This window comes from Colias eurytheme, chromosome 5, assembly GCF_061535395.1.
Source record: "Colias eurytheme isolate Ceu_HAF_F1 chromosome 5, ilColEury1 Martin Lab GWU primary, whole genome shotgun sequence".
Lineage (NCBI taxonomy): Eukaryota > Metazoa > Arthropoda > Insecta > Lepidoptera > Pieridae > Colias > Colias eurytheme.
The window spans coordinates 516,826-534,936 of record NC_142984.1 but is presented as its reverse complement, the minus strand read 5'-3'; the positions used below and the strand labels follow the sequence as shown (position 1 = coordinate 534,936).

General features: G+C 32.3%; 1 protein-coding gene across 1 annotated transcript in view; it reads left to right on the top strand.

Annotated features, from left to right (window-relative positions):
- The first annotated feature begins 7,088 nt into the window (after nt 1-7,088).
- Nucleotides 7,089-18,111, top strand: part of LOC149908227 (uncharacterized) — a 58,893-nt gene continuing 47,870 nt past the window's right edge. The window contains exon 1 of the mRNA XM_090101663.1: nt 7,089-7,300. Coding sequence (XP_089957789.1) covers nt 7,285-7,300 — 16 coding nt within the window. The 5' untranslated portion in view covers nt 7,089-7,284. The remainder of the gene's footprint in view (nt 7,301-18,111) is intronic.

The following is an 18,111-nucleotide window of genomic DNA, read 5'->3' as shown; positions in this document are numbered from 1 at the left end:
CGGTAGCGTAATGTGTTACAACATGATACTTACATCACGTTATATAGCGCATACAGATTTTATCTCCAAAGTTTGTCAAAGGATTCGTGTGCTTACTCAGTAAACATATAGCTGTATTTCTCCAGCTCCTATCTACATCAAACATAGGCTATTCAAAATAATTGCTCTCATAGGAAGAGGTTTGGATAAATATTGACGAATCAGGTGTTTGTTGACAGTGTTACGCCGGTAATATTCTATGTATGTACATTTTAATATATTATGTACATTTTACTTTATTTTTAATCTGATAAATATATATTTACTGATATCTGCCGACATAAAAAGACGGTATTGCAATTGTGTTAAATAGGAATGCCTCATGCGTGATTATCAGCGCAATTTTTTTTGTATTTGGCTTGTTAAAAAGGTCGTTGATATATGAAAAATATTTATTTTTAAGAAAATAATAAAAATAATAATTTCGTTACGTAGCTTCATTATTCTGGATCGTCTCACAAAACATTTTTGCGAACGACGAAATGCGACTATTTCAATTCAGAGTTTTTTTAAATATTTTATACACCGTACACTACAATGTACAGGAACATTGTACAAACATATTAAAATTTAAAATACATTGGAAATTCCAATGTATTATTGTGAATTTCCTAAACATATCAATTTATTATTTAACAGAGTGAAAAGTATAAATTGTATCAATGTTTACACCTCTTCGACAAATATTGTAATACTGTACCTCTTCCCTTCTATAGACTTACTAGCGGTCCGCCCCGGCTTCGCCCGTGGTACATATGAAAAATAGATGTTGGCCGATTCTCAGACTTACCCGATATGCACAGAAAATTTCATGAGAATCGGTCCACCCGTTTCGGAGGAGTATGCAGACTAACATTGTGACACGAGAATTTTATATATAAGATAAGAAGATTAAATTGACGTGTTTTAAAAAATTGTCCGCTTCACACCGTCACTTTTTCAATTATTTCCTATCACCTATGTCATCTAAATCCGTACAGCGGTTTAACCTTGAAATACTTAATTAGACTATTTTTATATTATCATGAAAGTGCATTTTTCTAAAGATAGCAGCATATTTAGGTATTACACAAGTATTTTGTTTTGACCGTGATGTAAGAGTGATAACAGGTCGTTGAACTGTAAGTGACCTTACCACCTCCTGGCCAATCCCCCCAATTATCCAATTAATTAACAAATTCGTCAACATTGCAACATTATAATTAATTATCTCACTTCGGTTCAAATACTTTCGCTATCGCATTGAGATGCAAACAATTTGTAGTTATTATTTATTTTTAACTAGCTTACCGCACGCGGCTTCGCCCGCTTTGTCTAAAACCTAATAAATATACTAAAACCTTCCTCTTGAGTAACTATCTATTAAAAACAAACGCATCAAAATTCGTTGCGTAGTTATAAAGATTTAAGCATACAAAGGGACATAGGGAAATAGGGACAGAGAAAGCGACTTTGTTTTATACTATGTAGTATGTAGTGATTACAGTGAATATTTTTATAGAAATTGGAAAGTTTATAATTTAAGAAACTAAATGGAAAGACAGGATCATTTATTATGTATATTCCAATTTCAACCCCCCGAAATAATACAGGGATACGATGCTGAAAAGAGGAAAAATTGTATAAACGTGTAAAAGTACATATACAAATGAATTATTATACCTACATTTGGTAATGTGTTTCTCTCAAAAATTGTATATAACAGATTCAATCATATTTTCAACGGGTTTTACCCGACTGTACAGGGAAGTTTTTATATATATCTTAGTTGGTAGGATTTTAACTTTTCGGTAAGGAGGCACTTATTTTTGCTAATCCCATATTTGATACGTAAGTTTTTTTTTAAATGAATAATATGATACATTTTCAATAATTAATCAATATAAACAACAGACAAAATATATTAATATAATTTTAATTAAGCAGTAATAAATGCAACCTTATCACTCGCAGTCTCGCAGTGGCAGCGCGTTGACTTTAGATTCATATATACCTATTATCTTCTTTTCTCCATTTATTTTTAAATTTAATGTTACTTATTTGCGGCCGGATTTAATTAGACAACCATATATGATAATAAATAGAAAAAAATTAGCTTTAATTTGATATATGATTCATAAATGTGCGTTATGAACGTAAAAATAAATCGAAATCATACCTGTTTGCACCAGGCTGCCAAGATGTTGCGGCCAGGTGAAAAGCGGCAACCGTGATTTTTTAGAATTTTTATATCATTTGACGTGATGTAGACTACATTTTATTCAAAAAACAAGTGAACGAATTTTTTTCCCAAAAATCGATTAGAAAAATTTTAATTAAACATGCTTGCGGCCAAATTTTGACTGGCAACCTAGTCGATATATATTCTCCTAATTATAAATATACATAAAAATTCGGTTTTCAGCAAAAAACCGATGAACGCACTGATCCTGCAGCCGGATCTCGTACTATTAGGAAAAGGACACAACAAACAGACACAGATACAGTTTTAGTTCCAATTTTTATATATAAATAAGTATCAATCTTCTTCTTCCATGCCTCAGTTCCATTTATTTTGAGTCGAGACATCTAACACTCATCATCAAGTGTCAAGAAATAAATTATAGTAAATATATTTTATTTTTCCTAATGATAAAACATTAAAAACAACATTACATAATATTATAACAATAAGCGACGATGGCTTCATGAAATTTCATTTCTTTCAATAGCACGTTCCGATATTTTCTCCACTTGGACTTTGTACCGACATAACTTTGGACCTGGGCAAAGTCCACTCAGGGTTGGCACTGACACAGTAAACAATATTACTTAAATACTACTTCTGATATACGATTAAAATCATTTTTTCAACAAATGGCGTTTAGAATACTTGTTATAAAAGAGCCTTTCGAAAGGTAATTTCAGAAAAACACTAGAATAAAAGATGATTTTTATTTATTGAAATTTTTAAAATATATCTTAACTAGCGTTCCGCCCCGGCTTCGCCCGGTACATATTTCACTATAAAAGGTAGCCTATGTTCTTTCTCAGGGTCTAAAGATTATCTGTGATAAATTTCATCAAAATCGGTCCAGTAGTTTATGCGTGAAAACCATACATACATACATACATACAAACCTTTTTTTACCAGCATTTATCTATATACCCTGCAATTTCGTTTGGTCAAGGTAAACAGATACTTATGTGTTTTGGGCTCATCTATAATGAAATACAGCGCTAGTTATTACTATTCTATTTCACAATATAACTGACAAGTGTTCACTTATATTCTTTAATTACACAATTGACAGCCCTAAGAGAAAATAATTCCTAACAAAGAATCCTAATAAGTGCTGATTGCAGCGGAGAGTTACAAGCTTTTCCTTTTATTTTATAATTTATTTTCAACTAGCTTTCCACCCGCAACTCTCATGCAGCTTTAAATTTTATCGACAATTACCTGATAAATTAAAATTGATTTACAACACTATATCAAACTTTCTGGAATATACAAATTTGTTGACATAGCGAATTGTTTTCCCATTTATTTGGTGGAAATTGCAAACGTGTCATCGTAACACTAAACAGTTAAAAGATAGTATGATATAAAAGAAGTTAATCAAGCCACGCTATGGCTAAGGCCATAAAGCCAAGGCCACACGGTCTGGGTCAACTGTGTGTGCTCATTATGGACACACCTTTACTATTTACTATTTATACTACTTTCAGGGACGGGGGCTTGGGCCTTTCTGGGACAAGATTGATTTGTCCTTTTATTTCAATGACAAGTTCGTATTTGTTTTAATGATGTTATATTTTCGTGAAATTGGGACAGATATATATTTAGGTTAAAGCATTTACAAGGTATTTATTTATTATAAGTAAGGTTTTTAGACGTTTGATTTTAGGTCGTAATTGTCCGCCCAAGCCGTGCTTTACTAATCGTTCATAGTAATCATATTTAAACAAACCGATTTTGATCCAAATTTACAGAAGACAATCAAATAAAGTCTTAGTAGACAATGTATAGAGAATATATCTGTCCTAATTTCACAATAAATGTAACACATATAGTTATTATATTATGTTAGTTGTTTGTTGTATTGTTACCATGTTTGATTGCAAATAAATGATTTGATTTGATTTTACAGATAGAAAACATGTAGAAAACCATATTCATTTATTTGAGAACTAGATTTTCGCCCGCGTTTAGCCTATGTCTTAGTCTTCAGGTAGGTACCTACATAGGTACCAAATTTTATTGTAATCGGTTCAGAAGTATTTGCGTGAAAGAGTAACAAACATTCATCCATCCATCCTCACAAACTTTCGCATTTATAATATTACTAGCGGTCCGCCCCGGCTTCGCCCGTGGTACATAATTACGTTTTTTCTACATAAGAACCATCCTCGTACTTCAAGGAATATAATAAAAAAAGAATTATCGAAATCGGTTCAGCCGTTCTAGAGTTATGCGCTTACCAACACATTTTGCGATTCATTTTTATATATAAGAATATATTTGTAGGATTTGAGATTAATCTTTATTTACCTATATTATAGAAGATAGTTTTTAGTTATACTTATGTCAATATCATCCTGTTATCATCAATATATTTAATTTCCACTGCAAGGACACATGCCTCGTGTAATTAAGGCCATCCACCGCTGTCAAGTTGTTGCTGGATGTCACTCCTTCAAACTGCTTGAAGTTGCGAAGCACAGAATACTTAATAGTAGACGCTATTAGAAGTTAGAGTTTCATCTTTAGAGGTTTAGAGGTAATGTGCATAATGTTTCGTAAATTAATCACCTGATTATGATAGCATGTTTAAATCTGAGGTGCCTGAAATCTGACCAAATGGGGCAGATTTCAGGCACCTCTCAAGCTCGACAGCATTTTTTATAATATACTGACAATGTAAGATATGTATTTTATGTCATTTTAATAACTTTCAGTATAATACAATCGTCTCATCTTAAAAATGCAACAAGCATAAAATAACTATGTTTGAATGAATAAATCTCTGCAACGACTACTACTTAAAGGTAAGTAGTTACCTAAGAAAGTACTCTCATTTTATGTTGGCTAAATATTATCACAAGGCGAAGTGTTACTTTGTTTTCAGTGTCATCGTGCGGTCCGAAGTTTCAGCATAAATACGCGTGGACGAAATAATCAAAACAATACATCGACATTCGACTGCACTAGTGATGTTCGTGTATTTTAACGATGTCGATATACTATATTTTTTAAATTTAATAAAAAATATCTAAAGTCAAAGTGTGTTTTATGATATTAACTAGCAGTTCACCCCGACTAGACTCGACCAGGTCATTATAGGTTGTTAAAATGATAAAATATACTCCTGCAATTTACACAAGATAGTGTCCGTTATTATATCACGGGCAAATTCGGTAAAATCTCTTTAAAAGATTGATAAGACAAAATATTTTAATAGCACCATCTACCCAACATCTAAAGAGCTCTAATTTTTTGTTTTTATAAGGAAAATACTCAAAACTCTATTGAACTGAATCGATCTATTATTGCATGTTTGTCATTCAGAAGCGAGGTTATCGAGAAAGTGTTGCACTACTTTTTGTCGGAATAATTACCTTATTATCTTTCAAGATATTTATGTATGGTTCATTAAAATAAATTAAAATAATTTAATTTTAGTTTTTTATGAGCTGATGGTGTGTACAGCTTGTTATGTATCACTTTACTTGTAAAAGAGAAGAGAAGCCGGGTAAAAAAAGCTAGTTAGAGCTTTCTTTACCCGGCTTCTCTTACTGCAACCATTCGTACAAATCTCTGTGTTGTTTTTTGCCATAAAATCCTGTGTAAGGAACACAAGATCATCAATAACCTCTATGCTTAAATATCTCAAAATCGTTTCTTTAAAAATCAAACATAAAAAGACATTTTTTTTGTAAATTGCTTATTTAAATAGAGAGATAATGCGGTAATTTCTAAGAAGCCTATCAGCAATCTCATTTAGAAGGCAAATTTTTAGTATCTATCATCACAGAGATATATAAGCGAAGGAAATATCCCATACATATGGCATTACGCCAGTCCTCTAATCTACAAGACAGACCATTAAAATTGTAAAAATAAAAATCGCTACAGAACAAAGGTTTCTAAAACATTTTTCACCTTATTATGAAAACCTTCGTAAGAAAGAATGTCTCAAAAGAATCCAAATGAATGAAAACAAGAAAAATCAATGAAAACAAGGAAAATATTTATTGCTATAGAAAATTATTTACCTGTACACTTTCGTTGGCCTAGAAATTATTCGCTCATTAAACATTATACGAAGTGATAGTACAAGGTCCTGACCTACTGTAGTCGAATATTATCATCCATTTATAGTCAATATCTAATACTTTCCCGTCATTTATTTTACACAAACGAAAATACATATATTGATCAACTTCTTTCAAAGGTTTCTATCGGGAAAACCTGGTAAGAAACACTGGTAATTACTATGCCCTTAAAAACATTTTTCACGATATGTTACTTACAGATGGGTTAAAAAGTATACAGAAAAATATTTATTGAAAAATGATAACAGCTGGAAATAGGGGATGGTTTGTGTGGCAATTGGATTTCATGTCACAACTTGAAGTGTATGCTAATAAATACACAATTACATTGTTTTTTTTTTTCAGAATATGTGGACTTGATGTTCTCCTCGATGTTCTGTTGTCACCACCGGTCCAGTAACGTATTCCATCAATGTTGGTGTAGCAGGTTCAAAAGCACCCTTACGCTCGTTTCTTGAAGACTCCAATGTTCTTTTCAACTAAACACCTGAAAAATAATTTGAATGTTAGTCAAAATAAATAACATATAAACCGACATCCGACCGACCGACATTTGACAATTTATTATAATGACAATGTTCTACAATCTCATAACATAGACAACTTAATGAAGGCATTTTTATCGATGTTTCAGCACATCATTAATTTCGATTCCCATTGATTAAAGGAATCGATATAATTAGCTCATATCGATAGCTCGCGTCCCTAGCCCAGTACTTGTTGAACTGTCGCCAGCTACACACGCCCAATGCCGCCCAAGCGACGGTTTCGGGTCAAACTCAAATAATTAATTTTAACCTTTATTTACTTTAAAAAGTTAACAAATGGGATAAAAAGTTTCTTGCACAGTGACTAGAGTGGTAAACTATTGTGATTGTTTTTAGTAAAATTTCGTGTGATATTAGTTTAAGTGACTTTTAGTGTAGAATGGAGGAACAAGCAGGTATGTTTACAGGATGTTATGCCTTATTTGCGTAAACTGAAAAATGTTTATTAACAAGTTTTTTAATATAATTATTAAGAAATCATGAAAAATAATTATCTTGTAATGATTTTATTACATTTAGTAATAAAATCTAAATCAAAAGTATGAAAAATTTTTTTAATGTGGTCCTTAATGCAGTGTTTAATTTTTATGACTAAAAATTAACCTTTTTTCGTAGTATCAAATGTGTATGTGGAAATTCAATAATTAATAAAACACTAAGTTAAAAGAAACTTCACTTAAACTTAGTTTAACTTGTTGATGCAATAATTTTTATGTTTATAAATAGAAAACACTGATATTATAACTTGTAAGAAATAACGAGGGTAGCTGTCATTAAAAATGACTTGTAGCCGCTTATCGGAATGTTTCTTTATTTTAATTATTGCGTACTTTTTATCTATATGAGAAAATTAGAAATATTGTGTAAAAAATCGCTTTCAAAACGTTGATAATATATTTTAGTGTTTAATTAGACTTTCTTGGAATTGCATTATTATGTAAAATTGCTACATATTTTTACTAATCTGTTTTTATTTAGCCCTGATTTGTGAAAGACATTAATATATTATATTTTAATACTGTGAAGTTATGTAGTTGATCCAATCTTGGCATCGCAAATTACGCGAATGAAATGAAAGTGAATCAGCAGTTTTGGTGGATTGAGGATAAATAAATGACTCTTTACTTGATTTGTTTTGATAAATATTGAGGTATAGAAGAAAAATATCTATTCAATTTAAAAAAAAAACGCATTTATGAATTTTAATGGCCTTGTTGCAAATTGTTTCAGAATACATTCTATAGTTAATTGATAATATTTAATTACCATATTGTACATTTATGAATTTAAATAGATTTAGAAATAACTATATTAGTAGGTTTACGACTCCGGGCACTCACAAATATTACATGGGTGATGGGACTGATGGGCTTATCGTCGCAAATGCTTCTTAACGATAAAAGCAATTATAACAGACAGACAGGCGATATTCTTTTTTTCATTGTTTTCTTTAAATAGTGAGTGGGTCAGAAAAAGGTTCGGTTCCAGATAATATTTAATCCTTATACAAAATAATCGTTCCACGTTTTTAAGTTTCTACACAATAATTTTACAGATAAAAAATTAGTAGATAAGTCGACTACTTTGAGTTTAAGATTTTTAAGAAAAACAATTTCAAGTAACAGTCTAACACCTTGTGAACTATGGCATAAAGTCTTACCAGTTTCTAGACGTTTCACGGTCACCCATCCATTTCCCGGCCGTGCTGAAATCGCTTAACTCGCGGCGTAATTAATCGACAATAATATATCAATATTCATTTCCATAGATATCGCCTGTCAAACGCAATGATGAGTCCATCGACGCTATTGGTCTGATAAAAGTGTTCTATGAAAGAATATTATGTACTAACATATTATAGTATATGCACTCATTGTTCGGGAATATTATAATTGTTTTGTCATTTTGTCAAACACATTAAATTTCAAGGCTTTTATAACAAACTAGATGTGCCCCGCGGTTTTACCCGCATTGCTCCGCTCCTGTTGGTCTTATAGTGTTATTAAAAAATAGCCTATAGCCATCCTCGATAAATGGGCTATCTACTAACACAGAAGGAATTTTTGAAGTCGGACCAGTATATTCGCTTCTAAATACAGACTTTTCTCATAGTATAAAGCTTTATACTATGCTGTTCTGCTCCTAGACTTCAATTACCTGTAAATAAAAAAACAATAAAAATAAAAATATTCGGTTTAGAGGTAAGATATGATATTTTGTTTCTTTGACAAGATTTAACTCAAAAACTACTTGAACAGGGTTTAAAATTCTGTTACTTTTACAAAGCGCCATCTTTACCAATCATTATAAATTACATTTTTTATCGAGTGAAGCCGGGATAATCGGCTAGTTTATAATAAAGTAGCTCAAGGAAAACCATGGGTGGAACGTTAGTTTAAATGGGCATTAGTCAACTAAAAATAAATATTTAGACTCAACAAGGACCGGTTCAAATTGGAATTTTACTAGTTTCAAAAAAGGGAGGTGTCGATTCATTGTATAAACATACTGAGTACTTATATCATAATATCCGCTATAGTGTCTGTTTATGGACATGTCAATTTAGACTGTGGAATTTTACAAGATTATTTTTCCGACCCCAATATCGACCAATAGAATTGCACCATTCGACGTCACGTGGTCCAACCTACATGGTATTATACTGATAATTTTTTGAAAATTTTCTCTGGTCGTTGACGTCAAACTGACAGGTTGAATTCAATTGTGAAATTATTGGCCGACATTTGGGACGGAAAAATAATCCCCCGAATACCACACGAGCTTCAAAATTATCTGGCATTTCCCTCAAGGTTCCCTGCAAACAAATAAAGTCGTCAAGTTTTTCAGGAAAAATCACTCGCGCTTCGCGCTCGTGATTTTTTAACGTTGACTAAAAACTTGACTCCTTCATTTGTTTGCAACGAACCTATCGGAAAATACCCGATAATTTTGAAGCTCTTGTGGTAAGTATTATAAGTGATTATTATTGAAGTGAAACTTCTTTAGGCGCGTTGAGAGGTCGCTTCATGGCAATACCGTCACGTCATGTCATGGAGTAGGGCTACGATTTTGGTATCTTTGAATCTTGCCAAAGAAGTTTCGCTTCTGACACGTATGCTCCGCACACACGTTCTTTTTTGAATTGTATTTGGCTTAAACGACTTGGAAAATGTAAATTATATTATTGAGTTTGTTTGAATTTGTGTATTTAATTTCCATTGCCAACGTTCACGGATTAACAGTGTTTTGTTCTAAAAATAATTACTTATTTACGTACTTCTTTATCGTACTTAAGTAGCGTTTTTTATTTGAAGTGAAAATGATTAAAATAAAAATACTTTTAAATTTAAGTATTACAAAAACTTGATTGCGATTATTTTATATCGCATATAAATAAATTTTTCAAATTCAAATAAAATTTTCAATCTTAGAAAAGGGTTATTTTCACAGATACGAATTAGAAAACAAGATCCATGCACACTATGATAACAGAATCAGTACTGTAACAGCCTTTGTACCTTAAATTTATTTAAAAAAAAGCTTCGCATAATAAATGTTTTTCTTATAACTTTCTCTAAACAGCGAGAACTAATTAATTGATAAATAAATTCAGTTTGCAATAAGTTTACGATAATCGGGTTGACTGACATTCGTCTTCTTGACCTACAGAAGAGACAAAACATTGCGAGTACGTAATAATAAATATGCTTCGTATAGATAAGTTATTTGTTTTAGTATGATTCATAGCTTTAAAAACAGTTCCTAAGTAACAAACCCAGTCGAAAAAGTCTTTTCTACTTTTTTTTGAAGTCGTTTAAAAAAATCTTCAACTTTATAATGTTGGCATATCATGGCTCATATGCGTTGTTATTTTTAATCACCAGCTTATTTTATATTCCCTAGAGGGATATAGGTCTCTTTAGGCTTAGGACATAATCCGCGCTGACCTTGTGCGGCTAAGTACTTAAGTAGTTGTGCCTTATAACCCAACTTTTGTCATTACTATATAAATAAATTACGAGGTTTTAACTAAATTTCATATATTTTTTTGTAGCTTTTCATAATAAGTAACATTCAATTTAAAGAGCTAGCTCGCACGAGCAACTTTGTCTCCGCAACTATTTTGTCTCTCCACCCATGGGCTAGTATGAAAGTGCGCGCACGTAGCGACGCAACTCCCCATACAAATTGATGGGAGAGACAAAATAGTTGCGGAGACAAAGTTGCTCGTGCGCGCTAGCTCCGGTCGAATTATGTGTCATACTCTTTCACACAAACACTACTGAACCGATTACAATGAAATTAAGCACACATATAGAGGGTAATTTGGATTAACACATAGGATAGGTTTTATCCCGGAAATCCCACGGGAATGGGAACTATGCGGGTTTTTCTTCGAAAACGCGGGCGAAGCCGCGGGCGGAAAGCTAGTAATCTATATTGTTAAAATTTATAAACTCAGAGTACTTTATTAAAATAAAAGAAAATTATAGCCTATTTTTAATCCACCAACCAAGTTTTAAATAATTATAATCCTTCATTTAGTTTGAAAATACAATATCGTATTGAAGTGTGCTTAAAGTAACACGATTAAACTAAGTGGCCATTACCATGCATGTGGGAAATATAATGTGTTAGGTTTTCTAGCCTTTATTAAATAAAACTTTTGTACAGTCAGCAACAGAAGTTGATTAACAAACTCTTAATAAATAATTTGCTGAATATCTATACTAATATTATAGAGCTGAAGAGTTTGTTTGTTTGAACGCGCTGATCTCAGGAACTACTAGTCCGATTTGAAAAATTCTTTCGGTGTAAGATAGCCCATTTATCGAAGGCTAAAGGCTATATCATCACTTAAAGAGATGACCATCATGAGCGGTTCAATGCGGGTTACTCCGCGGGGCACACCGCACAGTTAGTAAATTATAATACTAGTCAGTATATTCGTATTGTAACGTTTTATTAAAAGGGACCAATATAAATCATTTACATGTGATAATTGTTATCTTCAAAACATTTTTGTTTTTATTCTTACTGCGTTTTATCCGGGCAAAATATTTCGCGGATAATATGATATATTACATTCACGCTTATAACTTCCTTCATAATTATAAAACTGCACTAAATAATTTCTCATCTTCACATTCCGTTGCTGACTGTACAAGGCTGTATATCGTTATCAATAGATATAGGCGCAATCGATACGTCTGCGAGTGATGTCACCGTCTCAGCTTGAAGCTTCTAGTGACGTCATCACTGAACCTACACGAATCCTGAAAGCCTGGTAGTAATGATGTGATAATGGTTGAGATTTACGATAAGTTTTCTTAATAGTTCCAATCAAAAAGTTCAATTCCACGCGGATGAAGTCACGGGTACAACTAGTATTCTTCTCGTATGTGGAGGTTGGAATTTATAATCTTTGAACAAACTGGGGTCAAAAAAATGATACTTTATTGCAAAGATATTGAAAATTTTGACCCGATGTGTATTGTTTGCGGGTAAATCCGCGGGCCTTAGCTAGTTAGCTTTTTAAACAGAAATAGATTTTTTGGATAGACCGAATGTATCTTTGTATTTAAGTAACGATGAGAAGGCGCCTTTATAAGAACCGTTTGGACTTGAGATTGCTCCAAAACTCCAAGATCTCATCAGATTGCGATCGGGACTTCACTATTATCATGAATTTGAAGTATAAGTCAAATATAATGTACCTAAAATTAATACGTTATTTGAGTGGCTGTGAGTGGTGATAAAAGATAAGGAAATAAATACATATAATGTTAGCGATTAGGTTTTTGTTCATTGATTATCATTTTACTACGCAATTCTACGACTTTAGTTTATTTATTATACAGGGTGTCACGGACTTCCTATCGTATGCTTAATGGAGCATATAGTGTTTAACCTTCTGATGCTGTAAAAAATATTTATAAAATCCGGTCGTGCAGGAAAAATTATCTCAAAACTTTTCAATAAACTTCGTGTTCGTAACCCTAACTACGCGGGTCATTGACCTCGAACGCTATGCTTAACCTCGAACCTCGAAAATAAATATGTACCTACTGTTTGGATAATATTTTTTAGAGTATACGAGACAAATACACAAGTACACTATCGTTTATTTATACCAAAAAAAACTGAAACTGAAACTGACCGCGGTCGCGCCCTTTTAATACTTTTTACATATTTTAATCCTTATTTTTGTCTGCATTATGCAATGTGTTTTTTTCTTTTGCTTTACTAGGTACATATTTACTTATACTTTTAATTTTACGAGGAAGTCTTCAGATTTTTCATGAATCGAAAAACTTCATTAAGCTAATACACATAACAACACGTTCTGTAAACAACAAAAAAATATTTAAGTATCAAAGTTTTCATAACGATAAAAATAAAGTACGACTCCCTCAAACTCATAAGTCATAACAACTACCTAAACACCAATTAAGATTACAATAATTATTGTAATAATAGTACCTACTCAGTTGTGAAGGCTAAATAATAAATTTATTTATTTAATAAAATAAGTCTAAAATATTAATAATAATTATTGATAATTATACGACCTTACCCTATTTGCCATTTGGGTTAAAGCTATCGAATGACTTTGATTTAAGAAATAGAAAGTATGTTTTACTTATGATTTTTAGTAATTAGATGTGTCGTAAACAAAAATTACATGCACACGGTGTCATATTTACTAGAAGAAATCAACGGTTTCAAAATGCAAACACTCACCCGATTATCATGCACAGGAATCACAGGATCGTAATACATATTGCACAATGATGACTTATGATGAGTGACGAAGGTAAACAAATATTACATAATGTATTAAATACCTACTACTCCAAATATCAATCACTTCTTAAAATAACTAAGTAACATAAGAAAATCTCGTAACTACTTAAATACATTATCTTACGGATTTATACAATCACTTTAACTAATTATTATAAACACAAAATACGAATTACGACGAACGATCCCAAATCTCCTGCGCAGATCTATCACAGGCCACAGCCCCTTACGCTAAGACGTTTGGTGGAGCACTAACAATTTAACAAAATTTGTGCAATTATTAACCCTTAATAAGCCATGGGGATATTATTTTCTCACCTCGGCATTGCCCACAAATTAATTATTATTTTTTGTATTTTTAAAGATACGGTAAAATTTAAGGAACGCACCTTAAGATAGATAGTTCTTTTAATTTTTTTCTAGTAAAACTTCTTTCTAAACGTCAACTGTGAATGTCAGTAGACAATCGAAGTAAAAAGTTCATTAAAACGACCGTTTTTTCCCGAAATTCAAGATAGTTTTTGGATCTACGCCCAGAAAAATTCCTGTAAATATGCAATTGTTTATAATTCGTAAAGAAGAACGTGTTATTTATCAAATATAAACAAAATAACGTACGAAAGCTGTTACTTTGGGTTATTTTTTCTAATTTAAAAAATGGTGGGAAATTAATACCCTGTAGCCGTGCATGAAATCTTCAAGTGGGAATATATTTCCCTTTATCCTGTAAGGATACCAAGTAGGTATAAAAAGTAAAAAGTTGAGTAAAGTAAAAAGTAATTTAAAAATTCATACATATTCAATAAATAATAAATTTAATGATGCATTTTTATTTTTTGTCCCTGTGTTAAAATCGACGAGTAAAGGCGCGGGCAAAAGCGGCAAAAGTGGGAGATTACTTCCCACATGTATGTTCATGGATATGGGAAATAATTTCCCACAAAACATAACTTTTAATGGTTATAGGGAAATAATATCCCACCGCCAAAAAAACCTATAAGCTACCCAATATTTTACTTTTTAATATTTTACTGTTTAATCTCGATATAACCCCGTACTGATGTATTAAAATAAACTTGTTTGAAGTCATGGCCGATTAAGGGTTAAAATACGCGGACGCTTACACGTGCCGGCGGCGGTATCTTTGTGCACCTAGCAAAGGTAACGCCGCCTTCCGTTTGTGAAATGCCGCCTTTTAAAAATATGGTTCCGTTGTTTATTTAATATTTTATTTTACTTATCTTTTTATTATTTACTTTCAATTTTCTTTTGTAACTACAAATTAAACAATACAATCATATTATAATTTATTAAGAAATTATCATGAAATGATATTTTTAAGTTTTATGCTGGGAATAATATTATTATTTAATAGGTATTTAGGTACCTTAAGTTGCTATTTATACTCTAATCTAGATTTAGGCACCATATTTTAATTATTGAGTTTCATCTAGCAAAAGTTGAAAGGAACAGATATTATTATGTAAGTATTCTAATAGACTACAAGCCCGCATAGGACAAAAATATGGGTCAAATGAACCACCACGGGACATATCTAGAACGATAGCAGAGCAAAAAATAATAAGATTCATCACTATGCCGTCACTTGTAAGCTGTCCAACTGAGTGCAGATGAGAATTGAAAAGTACAGGTAGACTCGGTAAATTTTGGTCATATATTTTTGTACGGCATTCTTAACCATCGATAGATCCATTAAAAATAATAAGAAACCGCTCAGTGCCGTACAAAAATGGTGGTCCACCAAGTCGGAATTTTTATTTAATTTCCGAGAGTTACCGGGGGTAAATTTGGTCATTTGACCATGTACGGCATCTGTGTCATACTATTGCTATACTGCTTTTAATCCATTATTCCTCAACGCCGTACAAAAATCATGGGGACAAGGGGAAAAAATCGAGAGTTGTAATCCCCTCTCTTTCCCCACTCCAGGGGGTCATTTGACACAACACGAAATAAATTTATTTTTAAAGTATTTTATGCATAGATAATATTTTTTCATGTGCCGTACATTTTCGTTGGTTCAAAGGGGAAAAATCTGAAAAAGAAAAAAATCCATATAACGAAATCTTTGCTTTATATTTTGATAATAAAATATAAATATACATTAATATTAAGAAGCTTGAGGTGGTTAATTATCACCTTGGAAAGTCGGAGTCAGGTGGAATGGACTCCGTTAAATTGATGAACTAATAAAAAAGCTATGAACGAAAAGATGTGAATTATATGCAATCAGCCCATGAATACAGGTAAAGTCACAAGCAAATGCTAGTAATATATACATATTCAAAATGTACAAGTAAAGCGCTTCCAAATGATACCAAACACTGCATATTTATCTTAACTTTATTTTTTTTACTCAGTATGTTTTGTCCGCTAGAGGGCGCCACATTAGATTTTGTGAAACCCCCTTTAGCTAGCTGGTCGCTGGTTATCCAGTAAACAATTCAGACGCTTCTAATGATATGTCATTTGTCGAATTCTGATAAGTAGTTTAGAAGTTACGAGGGAATAGATGAACATACATACATGACCTGTCAAAACCATAACCCTCCTTTTGCTTTGCCGTAGTTGGGTAAAAATATGTTAATGCCGTACTGTATCAAATGGCCATAAAGCACCCTTAAAATTGTAGCTTTCGTCGCTTTCATCAGCCTAAAAGATGTGGTCTGCACAAAAATGTACGGCATCGTTTTTTCCTAATTTATCTATGTTAATACTATTTAAAACAACGAAAAAAGTGTAGAAAACTATTATATTTCATTAATCTACGATGTTTAAACTTTAACAAAATTTCTGGTTTTGCATTTCTCTATAACTTTTTTTAGAACGGTTTCTTTTGAACGGCAATACTATACAACAATTGAATTTTACAATATCATGTTAAAAAAAAAGTTCCCGTACAGGGTCAAATGACCTTACAGCTCTTTATATCAAGAATTCGATGAAATTAAGATGATTATTGGTATACATTTAAAAGAACAATTATTTTTTGACGGCATTGCTTTTAATAGTACTTTTGAGTGCTAGATAATGTTTTGGAACCGAAGCCGTACTTAGTCAAATGACCCCCTGGAGTGGGGAAAGAGAGGGGATTGCAACTCTCGATTTTTTCCCCTTGTCCCCATGATTTTTGTACGGCGTTGCGGAATAATGGATTAAAAGCAGTATAGCAATAGTATGACACAGATGCCGTACATGGTCAAATGACCAAATTTACCCCCGGTAACTCTCGGAAATTAAATAAAAATTCCTACTTGGTGGACCACCATTTTTGTACGGCACTGAGCGGTTTCTTATTATTTTTAATGGATCTATCGATGGTTAAGAATGCCGTACAAAAATATATGACCAAAATTTACCGAGTCTACCTGTACTTTTCAATTCTCATCTGTACTCAGTTGGACAGCTTACAAGTGACGGCATAGTGATGAATCTTATTATTTTTTGCTCTGCTATCGTTCTAGATAAGTCCCCTGGTGGTTCATTTGACCCATATTTTTGTCCTATGCGGGCTTGTAGTCTATAAATCATTCTTAATATAGCTATTTTTACAAACATTTCCCTACGAATCCCTAAACCACACTGTACGTTTATTCGTATTATTATTGAAGTTTGTAAGTAATTTTAAATTTTTAAATAAATTTTTGTTAGTCGCTTGTTTCAACTTTCATCTTTCGGTGTCAAGTTGCTATCGTTTGCGTTTTCTGTGTTTCATCTGTGAGTTTCTGAGTCGGTAATGTCGTATTATACGAACGCGGAGTATTACAATATGATTATGTGTGTGGGTGCAGAGGATGGTAATCAGCTCGCTGCAGCTCGAGATTTATATCGGCAGCGATAGGTACATAGACGGAAGAGAAGCAATCACCAGCGGAATTTACCGTCCTATAATTGTTTTCGAGCGTATTTTTGTTCGGTTCGGAGGTACCTAATTGGTAAAACTATGTTATGACAATTCAAAAGTGCTTCTAGAAGAATAAATGTTTTAGTATGTTGTGAAGTGAAGTGTGTGATAGGTACGTACTGCATGTTGTTTGCTGAAATTTCTACAAGTTGGTATGTACTATGTACCTTATTTCAATATCATTGTACAAAAATAATTGATACGCATGTATCTCAATAAAAAAATTAAGTAAAGATTAAATATGATTCAATATTAAAAGGGTGCGGTCAGAAGGCGATGGAACTAAGTAATTTTTCGTTTTTTTTATTTGTATAAATAAACGATAGTGTACTTGTGTATTTGTCTCGTATACTCTAAAAAATATTATCCAAACAGTAGGTACATATTTATTTTCGAGGTTCGAGGTTAAGCATAGCGTTCGAGGTCAATGACCCGCGTAGTTAGGGTTACGAACACGAAGTTTATTGAAAAGTT